This window comes from Hemitrygon akajei, chromosome 5, assembly GCF_048418815.1.
Source record: "Hemitrygon akajei chromosome 5, sHemAka1.3, whole genome shotgun sequence".
Lineage (NCBI taxonomy): Eukaryota > Metazoa > Chordata > Chondrichthyes > Myliobatiformes > Dasyatidae > Hemitrygon > Hemitrygon akajei.
This window is the reverse complement of record NC_133128.1, coordinates 28,904,818-28,921,532: the sequence shown is the minus strand read 5'-3', so window position 1 is coordinate 28,921,532 and position 16,715 is coordinate 28,904,818. Positions and strand designations below refer to the sequence as shown.

The following is a 16,715-nucleotide window of genomic DNA, read 5'->3' as shown; positions in this document are numbered from 1 at the left end:
CCCTAACTCATATATCTGGAATGTGGGAGGAAACCTATGCTGTCACATGGGGAACGTACAAGCTCCTTACAGATAGTGACCGGAATTGACTACTGGCATTGTAAAGCGCTGTGTTAGATTCTACACTACACTGCTGCCTATGGTGTCAATTAATGACTGGAGACACCACAGCATTAGCTGACATGCCAGTGAAGTTTCCCTATGAACCTCATGATTGGCAACTTTGTAGGGCAGCACATAGGTGAAACAGATAGTGGTGTTGCTTCACACCTCCAGCAGCCCAGATTTGATCCTGCCCCTGGGTGTTGGCGATGTGTAGTTTGCACATTCCCTCTATCACCGTATGTGTTTTCTCCCAGATCCTGCAGTTTCCTCCTGTATACAGAAGCTGTGCTATTGGAGAGTTAATTGGTTGTTGTCAATAGGCAGTAGAAGAATCACAATTGAGTTGATAGGCGCAGGAGACTGAGTAGATCATAGGGAAATGGGTGGGGAAACAGGACATATAACATTGCCTTAAGAGCTAGCGTCAATTTGATGGGCTGATTGGCTCCCTTTCTGTTATAAGGAAACATAAGAATGTGAAACACAGAACATAGGCCCTTTGATCCACGATAATTGCGGCAACCATGATCTCAAATGAAACTAATTCCATCTGCTTGTACTTGATCCAGATTCCTCCATTCCATTCTTGTTCATATGTTTATCAAAATGCCTCTTGATTGTTACTGTCAGAAGTCGTGTTTATTACCAATGTGTCCTGGAACCTACCACTTTCTGTGTAAAGTAATTTGTCCCACACATCTCTTGTATACTTTCCTCCTCTCACCTTAAAGCTATGCCCTGTAATGGGGTGACCAGAACCAAGCATAATACTCCAAATATGGCCTAGCCAAAGTTTTGTACTGCTGCAACCTCATTTCCTGATTCTTGTACTGTACTCAATATCAGATAAGACGGTTCATCAGTGAAAATGCTGATTTCTGAGAGGAACCAAAAGAACGCTGAATGCTCTCATTTTGTTGGCCATCCCATTAGTGTACAGTTTAAGTGAATCTGCCATTTTTGCATTGTTTATTAGCTCAGACTATCGGGCATTCCTTTTCTTCCCATATTAAACATAAATGGCTTTGTAATCTATTAATAGAAAGATCGGGAAGGACGGATGCTGTAATTGAATGTAGGAACAAACCCTGGAATGTCAGTGTATTAGGACTGATGACTATTTGAACTGTGAAGACTGCGTTGCCAAGGTGACTTAAGATCTGAGCTAGAAAAAAAAGTGTATTAAAGATAGTGAAGCAGTGTTTGACAACTGCCGGCAAGAAAGTTCTGGTGGTGCTCTGGATAGTAATCACTGAACTGCCCTGCATGCATCAAACTTTGAAATCATCAAACTAAGTTTAAAGATTACAAGGAAATTAAATTTAGCCAATGTCACTGTTTCTGTTAAGGTGGTTGGTTGGAATTTCCTCGTACTTTCAAGCTTTAACAATATGTTTAGGTTATTGCTTTTTATTATTTTTTTTTCTGATTTTATATAATTATAATATTCATTTGAATTCATTCCCACTGACATTCCCTGCTGTTTTCTGAGGTGTGAACCTTAAAGTAGCAGATAGAAGAATTTCATACCAATGTGTTAAAAAATTCAGTTCTGATATGGCACGGCTTAGTTTCAACAACCTCCATACAAATACTGTGAAGATGTAGCTCAGTAACACTCTGTGGATTGCACAAAGTGCTCAAACACTGAAATGTGAGACAAACCTGCCTGCCTGCCTACTTATCACCTGACTGGACTCACCACTGAATGTAGAGGAAATATTAAGTTCTCAAAGATATGGCATTGGAGAAGCAACGGAGACATATGGCTTAACGGAACCAATGGGTGGGCAGAGTGAGGCAGCTTTATACCAACATTTATAAAAGAACTGGTGCCACTATTGACCTACCAAATGCCAACTTAAACTAAGCCCACAGGCATTATTGGATAATGGTTTATTATCTTGCCTTACAAATATAATAGAAATAAGGAATATTAAATGAAGAAAAATTCAATAAAGTGCCTCTATGCTTCATAATTCCAAGGGTTAATCAGTAATCTATGGGGCTTCTAATACTTAACGACTCGTTGGAGAAGGATTAATAGTTCATTTCACATTAAAATTAAGAGCGTATATGAATCCTTTTCGTGTGTCGTATTTTCTTCTGTTAATAAAGTCAGACATCAGATACATTCATTCAGCAAGGTCTGAGGGCTCAAAGGATTAAGCTGAAATTATGGTAAGCCAAATTTAATTAAAATATTATTGCTGGCTGAAGGATCACATGGTTCTGCTGGTTTTCCTCTGCATCTATCCAGCCCACAGTGATTTCTGTCCCTGTTTCCCCCCCTCCCCAGTTTAAACTATACGGGTTTATTGTAGGTGAATGGTTTTACTGTATTTTAGGGGAGTGGCAGTTAACAACTTTCCTGTTTGTTATTTTTTTCCTTTTCTCCGGTGGTCTCAGGACCTCCTTCCATTCCGAGAAACGTGTTTTCCAACATCAACGAGACGTCGGTGATCTTGGACTGGAGCTGGCCAATCGATGCAGGGGGCCGCAAGGATGTCACCTTCAGCGTCTTCTGCAAGAAGTGCAACGTTGGCCCCAAGCAGTGCGAACCCTGCCTGGGCAATGTTCAGTTTGTGCCACGGCAGACTGGGCTGGCCAACACCACCGTGACGGTGGTTGACCTGCTGGCGCACACCAACTACACCTTCGAGATCGAGGCAGTGAACGGAGTGTCCGGGCTGAGCTCGGTGCCACGGCAGTTTGCTGCCGTCTCCATCACCACCAATCAGGCAGGTAAGTTCGCTCTTTATTTGAAGAGGGGGAAAAGAATCAAAATGGTAAATGATTTAAGATGAAACTGCTTTCACTGGCATTTATGTGATTAACTGGAGGGCAGAGGGGGAGGATGGGGAATTTTCTTTTAACCTGGTGAGACGCTGCGATCCGTGATGCATTTTGAACATGGAGGATGGATGGATGTTCAATGGTAACTTTCAGCAAGGCCGAGCAGAAAGATCAGAAGAGAATGTGATCAATTGGTATCTCTTTCAGAGGGTCAACAAGCATGCAATGACTAAAGGCTTTATATAATGCTGTATGTTCCTGGGAGCCCCAAGATTTGTAGATTTTGGGTCAATTACAAAGTATTTCTTTAAATACTGAGTCTTAATGATGTTATTGATCACTGACTCAGAATCCAGTGGATGCAAAGAAACCATAATATTCCTGTCAGAGCCTGCATTCCAGCCAATGCATGGTATGATCTACCTCCACAGCAAGGAAGCAACATTTTTTCACTCTATCTTGATACACGTGATGATACTAAAACAACACCAATAAAAGGAAACAGAGTCTTATTTGTACAGTGCAATTCCTTCGATAAAACTTGGGCAGAAAAGCACATTGAGCATTATTTTTTTTTGCTGGAGCTGTCATATTTATTGGCAGTATTATGACCTGTGGATGCCAGCTTGAATTGTTTAACTATCTAAGAAGATTAGTGCGAGGTTACTCTCTGTATTCAACTCCCTGGGTCACTGTGGTTTGGAGAGTAACGGTGGTGCCAGACAGCTCTTCTGTACAGCTCCATTTAAGAAGCAGCTCCACCCATGACCCCGTCTTTCCTTCATGCTGACTGTAATATTGACATCACGTTCCTTGTGGGTTTAGTGCGGTGTCTTCACAGTTACCACTGTGACTTCTGCAACCATTCTGTTTCTCTCTGGCTTAACCATTCTGTTTTGGGCATGGCATTTTATACAGGTTATGCCAGTAATTTTGAGTGAAAGGAATTATGTTTTACCTCTCTTGTGTTGCTGTGGCAATGCATCTCACTCCTTATTATGCATAGAATACAGTGATTTTTAACCATTTTATATTCACATTGTCCAGTGTGCAGTAATTTAGCATCAGGAACGCAGTGAAACCAGCTCTCCAATGACATTATAGGATTAATATCATTGGAGAGTATAAGTGTATAAGAAAGGGACACAACAAAACAAAATTATATTAAACAAACTCCATTACATCCCGAAGAAGGTCTCATCTGAAAACGTTGACTCTTTATTCTTTTCCACAGATGCTACCTGACCTGCTGGGTTCCTCCGGCACTTTATGTATGTTATTCCATTACATAGTTATTTCTTCAAAATATTTTGGCAATGCTTGCTTTACCTTCTGGGTTTAAAAGAAAGAAACAAAATCCTAATTGAATGCAAACATTCATCAGAAGTACTGGCTCCGTAAAGGATGTTCTCTTTGTTTCAAAGTAGAAACAACCAGCAGGCCAATCACCAGATGAGGAATGAGCAGCAGTTAAAATTTCTGACTTGACTAGTTGACTCTGTTTTCCTGTCCTCAGCAGCTGCCTGATCTGCTCAGTGCTTCCAGCATTTTATGTTCTTATCTCAGACTTTCAGTACTTGCAGTTTTTTTAAATTATCGATTATATTTTTTGTTTATTTAATCATCTGCCACCTTTTTCTTGGGCGTTTTGCCCGTTTATGCCTGGGGCAACATGGTGGCGTAGCAGTTGGCAAAATGCTATTACAGTGCCAGTGATTTGGGTTCATTTCCCGTCGTTATTTGTGAGGAGTTTGGACGTTCGTGTGAGTGCTCTGGTTTCCTCCTGCATTCCAAAGAAAAATGTACCGGTTAATAGTTGTTTAAGTGGTCACATTGGTATAATTGGATGATGCGGGCTCTGAGTTGGAAGGGACTGATACTGTGCTGTATCCTTAAATAAAAATAATATAAAAACAATTAATATGTATTTATACCAGGAAGAGGTTCCTCTTATGCATTCATGGGATGTAGGCTTTGTTTATAACCTACTGGTAAATACCCTAAAGCAGCTAATAGTGACCTCCTTTAGGGCTGTCTGTGTGAGCTCACATTATTCTTGTGGATCTGGATTTATGAGAGACAATGGCTAATTTTCCTCCCTAGAAGGCATAGTAGGTATATCAAATGGTTTTCTTCACAGTCTGATTGCTTCATTAGCACCACTACATAAAGCATCTTTTAAAATCTATTTTTTACTTCATTAACCAAAATTGTGTTTCCAAATTGGCAAGATGGGACTTGAATTCAGATGTTCCTCCTGCGTTGGTTACTCTTTCAGCCCAGGCTTGGTCTCGGAACTGAAATGCTACTTCAAACAGTGGCACGTGACAGCGCATGACTCTGGCCAGGGATCACGAGTGAAAAGTCCTGACATTCTTGGTCCTGTGTTGACCAGAAACATTGAGAGTAAATTGCAACACCAGTAGCCATTGCCTAAGCTGAGACCAGCTGAAGTCACGAGCAGGAGTTGAATTTGAAATCTCCTTTGTCTTTGGAGCGTGGCAATATAATTGGATCTGAGCAACTACCAAGTGAAAAAAGATGTTTTGGTGTCCCCTGTGTCATCATTTGTAGCACTTGTGTTTTCAGTTAAGTCACCTTCACTTAAGGGATAAAGGCAAACAAATATTTTCATAGGGATTTGTTAAGTAACTTCTGTTTATTGAATGTATAAAGTTGTACAATAGAAAGCATAAATCACAATTCAGCTTAATATAAACATAGGCTTGCAGAAATTTAAAGAACAGATGAGTTTATTATTTTTAATCATTTAAAGTGCTTGAGCTAAAGGACTTGCTTAAAAGCAGCAATTGTTTAACTTACAGAGTTGTTGTTGGCTGAAAGCCCTTGATTGGTATCTTCCCTGATTGAAAAATGTAGGGAATTTAAAGGCGCTGTACTTTTACAGCACTCGAATAAATCCGAGTCAGTGCTCGATGTCATCACTCTCTCCCCCAGAATGCATTTCAGAAAACTTAAAAACCATTAAGTTCATTGGTGGCTTTAACAGAAGCCTTCTGCCAAACCCTACAATAAACATTCCGGGGGCAAATCCCCCTGTGTTGTTAATGAAGCCTCACCATCCCATCCAAGGTGTGACAGCCAATTAAATTGTCCACTGCAGCTGGCCCAGGTAAGTGTGAGCCCATGTGGCCCAAAGGTTGCAGTCATTCCAGGATTTATAATCCTTTAAACTTTAATATTTAAAAGACCTAAAGTGTCCATGTGACTCAAGCTTCATTCAGCTTTCACCTTGTAATAAGGCAGCTTTGATATTCAAAGACATTTGAAAACATTAGACAAAAGCAAAATGTTTTAAAAAAATATCCTCCTCCTTTTTGCCCAAAGTCTGCATAGAAATTGGTAAGCTCTCAGATCCTGTACCTGGGCTGACCTGGATCTGAAAGGCAATTCCCAGTAGAGTACGAGGAATCACAACTAAACTGGATCCCTACACAGGAATGATTGCAAGGGTTAGCAATGAAGCATAGTAACAGATGTGGTCCCAAAAGTTACTCCATCTTGTATTTACAATATTTACATGACAATCCAGGATATCTCTCCATTGGAGTGGATAACAGTGACAGATGAACCCTTCAGAAACATTGGCCACAAGCCAATAAACTCAGCCCAATAAGAACCGAGTGCCAAAATGGATTGAGTCCCATGCCAATGTGTATGGGCAGCAACTGGGTAGGTCTGCCCAACGCTGGCTGAATACACTCCATTTAATTTTTCCCCTCACTCTCCCCTGGATCGGCTTGTCTGGAGATCAGAGGCCTGGTGCCTGTGAGTCTGGGCCAAGAACTGGAGGCTGGAGGCCCGATGTCTGCGAGGATGAGAATCCAGAGCCAAAGCCTGGAGGCCTGGAGGCAGCCTGTCCTGGAGTATGGAGGCCTCTGTATGTGTGAGAATAGGAGGGTGGGAAAGGGGCTTATTGTCCTGTTGTTGCCATGTCTTGTTTAGTCGTCGTTGTTGTGCTGAACATTGTGGGCATGCTATGTTGGAGTCAGAGTATGTTGGGCCAGTTGTGAGCTACCTCAGCACATCCTTGGGTGGGCTGGTTGTTAACACAAATGACACATTTCACTGTATATTACACATGATCAATAAATCTAAATCCGAACCTGTGGAGTCTCCATATATTCAAATGGAAGATTAACAGAATCTTGCATCTTAACACAATCGATGGGTAAAGTGTTAATGTGGTTATCAGATCATCAGATCTCAATGCTGACCAGAAAACCACAAGAAGAAATTACAATAGCACCACTCTGGCACTGTGACACTCACTTAGAACCACAATGTCAGCCCAGTTTGCTGGCTTAACTCCTGGTGGGAAGTTCAGTGCTCAGTCTGCCATAGATGTCGATAAACTGTGAACATTTTTAAAAGAATGCAAACACATTTCTGGGATCATCAGTGAGTTCTGGACACCGTGGTGAAGGAGCATGTGGCACAGGGAAATTAGAAAATAGTAAAATAAAATGTTGAACTAAAAAGCAAAACTATCTTTGGTTGTGGTTAATTAGAGATAAAAAGCATAAAGTGGTGGAATAGGGCATAACTGGAGAGAAGTGCATTGATTGATAGGTGGGAACATAGGTCTCCTCTTCAGTCAGCCTTAATACCTTCAATTACCAGCTGCTGCTCTCCCAGTTGTCCATTTTTGTTTAGATGATTGGCACCAGAACAGGGTGCTCCACAGTTGATTTATAGGAGTGTTTAAAGAGGCAGAGGTCCAATTAGTTCCTACCCAGGTATTATGTGGAGTATCTGGCACAAGAGTAGCAATGGATTATGAGTGAAAAATAAATATCTGCACAGCACTAAAGTCTCCTTAAGATTTTCCAATTGCAGAGGAATAAAAAAAGATGGGTATCAACTGTTCTATTATATTTAACCTGGCGTTTTCCTGCCCTCCCACATTCCAGTTGGAATGTACAGCTCTCATTGGAACAGATATAAATGGAAGAACATTGAAAAGTAATTTGTTCAATGGTCAGCTGTGTGATCTTCAGCAAATTTTAGCAACCTGAGAAGAAAATCTGATACGGTATGCAATTATGAATGGGAAGGCGGTACAACCCTCGCAGCTCCAGCAGCCCATGATCAGTTCCGACCCTGACTGCTGTCAATGCAGAGTCCTCACATTCCTCCTGTAACTACAACAAGCAGAAAGGCTGATCAACACCTACACCCCTTCACACTCCCCTCTACCATTACATAATCAGTTCCTGTAAGAGTGTCCTTCTGTACACACTTCAATGCTAACATCTCTTTATGGACATACATTTAGTCTATATATCTAATTTAACTTACGTATTTATCTTATTGTGTTTTTTTAATTATTGTGTTCGTTAGCATTTTTTTGCTGTATCTGATCCAGAGTAATAATTATTTCATTCTCTTTTACACCTGCGTACTGGAAATGACATTAAACAATCTTGAATTTTGAATACCAGAATGTTAATTGGCTGCGGTAAGTGATTCATCGTAGGGGAATGGAAACAATAAAAGGAATCAAAGAGAAGATGATGGACATATGTGAGGATCAATAACTTGCAGGGAGACAGAGAAATAAGGTAAATGGAATGGAGCATATGGGATTGCATATTTAGAAGTCAGCATGGACTTGAGTTTAAGTTCAAAGTCAAATTTATAGTCTTTTATATATATACACACAACCAAACAAGACAACAGTCCACTGGACCATGGTGCACCCACAAAACATATATCCCACACAACACATAAAACAAAATATTACTAGAAATAAGTTAATAAAATATAATTCAGAATGCATGCAGGGTGCAGCGCAGGTAAACTGTAAACAGCTCGCTGTCCGAGTGATGAGGCCTTGGTGGTGGCAGGGCATTCATTAGTCTCACAGCCTGAGTGAAGAAGCTGTTATCCAGCCTTGCAGTTCTGGTTGTGATGCTCCTGCACCTCCTTGCTGATGGTAGTGGGTCAAAGAGATCATGGGATGGGTGGTAGAGATTCTCAAGAGTGCTTCAGGCCCTTCGTCTACAATGGTCCCGGTAGATGTCACAAATGGGGCAGGGAGGCCACAGAGATCCTCTTGGTAGTTCTTGCTATCCTCTGAAGGGTCTTGCAGTCTGTTGCCTTGTAGCTTTAGTACCACCCAATGATGCAGCCAGAAAGGACACTTCTGATGGTGTTCCTGCAGGAAGATGGCAGAGAGACTTGCATTCCTCACTCTCCTCAGAAAGTGTAGATGCTGTTGTGCCTTCTTGTTAAGAGTTGTTGTGGGTCCCGGTTAGATCACCTGTTATGTGCATACAAAGGAACTTCATGCTCTTCACTCTCTACACAGCATAGCCATTGATGTGCAATGGAGAGTGGCCTTCTTGAAGTCCACAATCGTCTCTTTTGTGTTGTCCATTTGAGACCCAGGTTGTTGTCCTCGCACTATTTAACAAACCTATCTACCTCCTCTTTGTATGTCGACTTATTGTTGTTGCTGATGAGGCCAACCAACTCAGACTGACTGGTCTTTACATCAAGAAGTCCAAGATCCAGTTACAGAGAGGAGTGTTGAGCCCCAACAAGGGCATTCTACCCACCAGCCTCTGAGGGATGATCGTGTTAAATGCTGAGCAGAAGTTGACAAACAACATCCTGGCGTAAGAGGCATTGTTTTCTGGGTGGGATCGGACAAAGTAGAGGGCCAAAACTATGGCATCATCAGTGGAAGGTGGGATTTTATATGATCCATTACTGGCCACTCAAAGCACTTCATGATTATTGAAGTCAGTGCCACTGGGCAATAAATTTTTAGGACATTTACTACAAACACAAGAAAATCTGCAGATGCTGGAAATCTAAAGCAATACACACACAAATGCTGGAGGAACTCAGCCAGCCTGGCAGCATGTGTGAAAAAGTGCAGAAGCAGTCGATGTTTCCATAAGACATAGGAGCAGAATTAGGCCATTTGGCCCATCGTGTCGGCTCACAATCATGGCTAATCCTTTCTTCCCCTCCTCAACCCTATTCCCCGGCCTTCTCCCCGTAACCTTTGATGCCATGTCCAATCAAGAACCTATCAAGTTCTGCCTTAAATACACCCAACAACCTGGACTCCACAACTACCTGTGGTAACAAATTCCACAAATTCACCACCCTCTGGCTAAAGAAATTCCAACACATCTTTGTTTCAAATGGACACCCCTCTATCCTGAGGCTGTGCCCTCTTGTCCTAGACTCTCCCAGCATGGGAAACATCCTTTCCATATCTACTCTGTCTAAGCCTTTCAACATTCGAAAGGTATCAATGAGATCCCCCCTCATCCTTCTAAATTCCAGTGAGTATAGACCCAGAGCCATCAAACTTTCTTCATATGATAACCCTATCATTACTGGAATCATCCTTGTGAACCTCCTCTGGACCCTCGCCAGTGTCAGCACATCTTTTCTTAGATGAGGAGTCCAAAACTATTCACAATAGTCAAGGTGAGGCCTCACCAGTGTCTTATAAAGCCTCAGCATCACATCCTTGCTCTTGTATTCTAGACCTCTTGAAATGAATGCTATCATGGCATTTGCCTTCCTCACCACTGACTCAACCTGCAAGTTAACCTTTAAAGTGTTCTGCACAAGGATTCCCAATTCCCTTTGCATCTCAGATTTTTGGATTTTCTCCCCATTTAGAAAATAGTCTGCACATTTATTTCTACTACTAAAGTGTATGACCATGCATTTTCCAATATTATATTTCATTTGCCACAGTCTTGCCCATTCCCCTAATCTGTCGAAGACCATCTGCAGCCCACCTATTTCCTCAACACTACTTGCCCTCCACCACTCTTCATATCGTTTGCAAACTTGGCAACACAGCCATCTATTCCATCATCTAAATCATTGATATACGGCATAAAAAGCAACAGTCCCAACACCGACCCCCGGCGCCAAGCAGACAAGGATCTTTTTATTCCCACTCACTGCCTCCTTCCAACCAGCCAATGCTCTAACCATGTTAGTAACCATTTTAGTTTTGGGCCGAGACCCTTCATCAGGGCTGGAAAGAAAAAGAATTCAGAGAAAGAGGATGGGGGGAAGGAAGGAAGAAGTACAAAGTGGTAGGCGATAGGTGGAACTGGAAGAGGGGGCGGGGGTGTGATAAAGAGCTGAGAAGTTGATAGGTGAAAGAGATAAAGAGCTGAAGAAGGGGGAATCTGATAGGAGAGGCTATAAGACCATGGAAGAAGGGGAATAAGGAGGAGCACTAGAGGAAGTTGATGGGCAGGTAAGGAGAAGAGGTGAGAGAGAGAAGCAGGAATGAGGAATGGTGTTGGGGGGGCAGTTAATGGAAATTCAGGAAATCAATGCTCATGCCATCAGGTTGGAGCCTACCCAGACAGAATATAGGGTATTGCTCCTCCAACTTGAGTGTGGCCTCATCATGACTGTAGAGGAGGCTATGGAATTGAAATGGGTGGCTATTAGGAGATCCCACTTTTTCTGGCAGACAGAGTGTAGGTGTTCAGCAAGGCAGTCCCCCAATCTACGTTGGGTCTCACCGATATATAGGAGGCCGTCTCGGGAGCACCAGGTACAGAAGATGACCCCAACAGAGTCGCAGGTGAAGTGTTTCCTCACATGGAAGGACTGTTGGTGCTCTGAATGACAGTGAGGGAGGAGGTGTGGCACTTGTTCTGCTTGCAAGGATAAGTACCAGGAGAGAGAACAGTGGGGAGGGACCAATGGACGAGTAGGCCATTTGCTGTTGATCTGTGGGGAACCAGAATGAATGTAGCTGCTTTGAAGCCTGCAGGGACAGTTGCCTGTTTCGAACGGAAATTAAAGATGCCCGTTAAAACCTCAGTCCCTCATCACCTGTCTAACAGTGCAGCCATGTGAGTGTTTATCCCGACCAGGATCCTTCTCATCTCATCTGTGGCCAGAGAGAATATGAGGTCTGAGTATCCAGGGCGAGGATGGGTGATAGCCTTGTAGGCGCCATGAAAGTCGGTATACACCAGGCCTAAAATATCCACTCACCTGGTTGTGAAGTTGACATGCTGGTGAAACTTTTGCAGGACAGTTTTTAAGTTGGCATGATTGATGTCACCAGCAACAAAGGAGACACCATCAGGGTGAGTGGTTTTGAGGTCGCAGATGGCACCATAAATCTCCTAGCATGTTTCTGCACTAGTACAGGGGGTGAGATATAAATAACAACAATCACAATAGCAATTAACTCCTTTGGTATTAGAAGAGCCTGCACTGCGGTGAGCAGAGGGCTGTTACTACTAAGCTAATCACACACCATTTCTTATTGACACAGGCACACAGACCTCCTCCGTGGGTTTTGCCAAAGGTCGCAGAATTTCTGTCTGCTCAAAAGAAGATTAGGCCCTCCAGCTGAATGGCCAAGTCTGGAGTAGTGTCTTACACTTGCCAATGCCTCAAGAAACGTGCCAACATAAGCAAGGACCCCTGCCAGCCCAGTCATTCTCTCTTCTCCCAACCAGCAGAAATTTATAAAAGCTTAGGGCACATATCATCAGAGTCAGGGACTGCTTCTAATTCACTGTTATCAGACTCACTTATCAAAATAAACCTGTCATATGCTAAAAGATGTACTTTGATATCCCAATCTACTTCGTCATGGCCCCTGTATTTTGTTTATCAACCTGCAGTGCACCTTCTCTGCATTTTGGTTTCTTTTAACTGCTTTGACGTTCTTATGCATGGAATGATCTGTCTGGATGGCAAACAAAAGAAAAGCTTGTTATTGTATCCCAGTAAACACGACAGTGACAAAACAACACCAACAGACATAAGACCACAAGACCATAAGATATAGGAGCAGAATTAGGCCATTGGGCCCATCAAATCTGCTCTGCCACGTCACCTTTGCTGATCCATTTTCCTCTCAGCCTCAGTCACCGGCCTTCCCCCATATCCCTTCATGCCCTGACCAGTCAAGAATCTATCAACCTCTGCTATTATTTTAAGAATTCCACAAATTCACCACTCTCAGGTTAAAGAAGTTCCTCCACACCTCTGTTCTAAAAGGATAACCCTCTATTTTGAGGCTGTGTCTGCTGGTCTTAGACACTCCTACCATGGAAACCTCCTCTCCACACCCACTCTATCAAAGCCTTTCACCATTCAATAGGTTTAAATAAGGTCACCCCTCATTTTTCTAAATTCCAGTGAATGTAGGCCCAGAGACATCAAATGCTCTTCATATGAAAAACCATTCAATCCTGGAATCATTTTTATGAACCTCCTTTGAACCTCTCCATTTTCAGCACATCCTTTCTAAGATAAGGGGCCTAAAACTGCTCCACTTGAGGCTTCATCAGTGATTTATAAAGCCTCATTATTACATCCTTGCTTTATATTTGAGTCCTCTTGAAATGAATGTCAGCATCACATTTGCCTTCCTCACCACAAACTCAACCTGCAAATTAACCTTTAGAGAATCCTGCACAAGGACTCCTGTATCCACCTGCACCTCAGATATTTGTATTTTCTCTTAGTCAGCCCTTTTATTTCTTCTACCAAAGAAGAGACCAGACACATCCCAACACTGTGTTCCATCTGCCACTTTGCCCATTCTCCTAATCTGTCTAAGTCCTTCTGTAGCCTCACTAGTCCTACATGCTCCCACTTGCTTTTGTGTTGTCAGCAAGCTTTGCAACAAAGCCATCAATTCCATCATCCAAATCATTGACATATAATGTAAAAAGAATCGGCCCCAACACAGACCCCTGTGGAACACCACTAGTCACCGGCAGCCAGTCAGAAAAGGCTCCCTTTATTCTCACTCTTCGCCCCCTGCCAATCAGCCACTGCTTTATCCATGGTAGAATCTTTCCTGTAATACCATGGGCTCGTAGCTTGTTAAGCAGCCTCATGCTTGACACCTTGTCAAAGGCCTTCTGAAGAACAAAGTACAGAACATTCAACTATTCTCCTTTGTCTATCCCGCTTGTTAATTGTTCAAAGAATTTCAACAGATTTGTCAGGCAAGACTTTCCTTTGAGGAAACCATGCTGACTATGACCTATTTTATCATGTGCCTCCATGTACCCCAAAACCACATCCTTAACAATCGACTCCAACATCTTCCCAACCTCTGAGGTCAGAATAACTGGCCTCTAATTTTCTTTCTTCTGCCTCTCTCCCTTCTTGAAGACTGGAGTGACTTTTGCAATTTTCTAGTCTTCCAGAACCATTCCAAAATCTAGTGATTCTTGAAAGATCATTACTAATGCCTCCATGATCTCTTCAGCCACTCTTTCAGAACTCTGGGGTGTACACATCTGGTCCCATTGTCTCATCTACCTTCAGACCTTTCAGTTTCCCAAGAGCCTTCTCCTAGTTATGGTAACTTCACACATTTCATGACGCCTGACACCTGGAACTTCCACCATACTGCTAGAGTCTTACATGGTGAAGACTGACACAAAATACTTATTCAGTTCATCGGCCATTTCCTTGTCCCCCATTACTACCTCTCCAGCATCATTTTTCAGCAGTCCATTATCCACTCTTGTCTCTCTTTTAAACTTCATGTATTTGAAGATTTTTGGTATCTTTGTTAATATTATTGGCTAGCATACTTTCATATTCCATCTTTATCTTCTTAATGAGTTTTTTTAGTTGCCATCTGTTGGTTTTTAAAAGCTTCCCAATCCTCAAACTTCCCACTGATTTTTGCTCTGTCAAATGCCCTCTCTTTTTTTACTTTTACATTGATATTGACTTTCCTTTTTGAATACTTCTTCCTCTTTGGGATGTATATAACCTGTGTCTTCCCAATTGCTTCTAGAAATTCCTGCCATTGCTGCTCTGTTGTTATCCCTGCCAGTGCCCTTTTCCAATCAATTCTGTCCAACTCCTCTCTCATGCCTCTGTAATTCCCTTTACTCCACGGAAACATCTGACTTTAGCTTCTCCTTCTCAAATTTCAGGGTGAGTTTGATCATATTATGATCACCCTCCCCTAAGGGATCTTTTTACCTTAAGCTCCCTAATCAATTCCAGTTCATTGCACAACACACAATCCAGAATAGCAAATTCACTTATGGGCTCAACCATGTGCTGCTCTAAAGAGCCATCTCATTGGCAGTCCAGAAACTCCCCATCTTGTTATCCGGAACCAACCTGATTTTCCCAATCTGCCTGCATACTGAATTCCCCCATGACTATTGTAGCATTGCCCTTTTGGCATTCATTTTCTATTTCCCATTGTAACTTGTAGACCACATCCTTATTACTGTATATTACTCCCATCAGGGTCTTTTTACCCTTGCAATTCCTCAGCTCCATCTACAATGATTCAACTCCTTCTGACCCTATATCACATCTTTCTAATGATTTAATTTCACCTTTTACCAACAGAGCCAACCCAGCCCCTCTGCCTTCCTGCCTATCCTTTCAATACCATGTACATCTTTGGACATTGAGCTCCCAGCCATGATTCAGTGATGCCTGCAACATAATACTTGCCAATTTGTAACTGGGCTGCAAGTTCATTGACCATATTCTGTTTTCTGCATGGAACATCTATCATTTCATCCCTTCACCAAAAGGGGCAATTACTCTTATCTATTTTTATATTAAAATTATTTTGTATGATACATTAATAAGCAATTAATTACAACAAAATTATTCACATTAACATTATTTACTGCAGGGCATCTCTACTAAGTTTGCAGAGTCAGAAAGCTTTGGGTCCTTTATTCAGCTGTCACTACAGTAGGTTTCAGAAGCCTGCCTTCCATGTTTTAAACCTGATTAGGATACATAGAAAGAAAGCTCTGATGGCTTTGGACACTGCCCCTTTCTCAATTGATGGGTAAGCTTGATTACTGGTGTCGGGGGAGGGAGTTTGTTGGAAACAGTCTCCTGCATAAGGTGGGTAGCTATCCTTTGATGTGTTTACTCAGCCTGGCAGGGAGTGGTGGCAGAAACATCCTCACCCTCCGCAGCTGAGCGAGGCTTGAGATCTACGTCAAACCACTTCCCTTCCGGGACTGGCTTTGCAGCTCCATTAGGTAATATAGCACTCAATGTGAGAGCTTATCTAGAAAAGATGTGCTGGCATTGGTAAGGGTCTGGAGGAGGTTCACATGAGGGATTCTGGGAATGGAACTATGAGGTGTGTTTGATGGTTCTGGGCCTGTACTCACTGGGACTTAGAAGATTTCGGGGGGGGGGGGGGAGTGGAATCTCACTGAAACCTATTCAATATTGAAAAGCTGTGGAGGCCAAGTCACTGGGTATATTTAAAGCTGAGCTTGTTTGGTTGTTGATTAGTAAGGATATAAAAGGTAATGGGGCGAAGGCAGGAGAATGGGATTGAGAGGGATAATAATAAATCACCCATGATAGAATGGCAGAGCAGACTTGATCAGCTAAATGGCCGACTTTTGCTCCTGTGTCTTGTGGCACAATGGTCTTATTCCAGTGCCAACTTTGCATGTTCGCAGTATTCAGCAGAAAGACACGAGCAACAGCAACAACAAATCAAAACAACAGCAAAAGAAGCCTTTTTCCTTCCCTGCCACCCACTGACCTACTCACACACAGACAGGCCTCCAACCCCACGACCGGCTGCCACTAAGCCTTTCGTCCTTGGCCCTGGACTCTTCAGACTCAAATGTGTTGAGTCTCCAACCTCCAGCCCCCGGCCTGGAAATCTTTATAGCACCATTTTGCATTGACATAAGCTACATCTGCTTGTGACATTTTATGGGGATATGCTCATACTCAGTCTGACAATTCCTTCCAAAGTCTGACTGGATTGTCAATGTTTTAATGTTCTGAAAGGCTTT

General features: G+C 42.4%; 1 protein-coding gene across 3 annotated transcripts in view; it reads left to right on the top strand.

Moving 5' to 3' along the window:
* epha3 (eph receptor A3) overlaps positions 1-16,715 on the top strand; it is a 272,018-nt gene that overhangs the window by 170,136 nt on the left and 85,167 nt on the right. For all 3 annotated transcript variants that reach the window (XM_073045101.1, XM_073045102.1, XM_073045100.1), the window contains exon 5: positions 2,515-2,850. In XM_073045101.1, the coding sequence (XP_072901202.1) occupies positions 2,515-2,850 (336 nt within the window). The remainder of the gene's footprint in view (positions 1-2,514; positions 2,851-16,715) is intronic.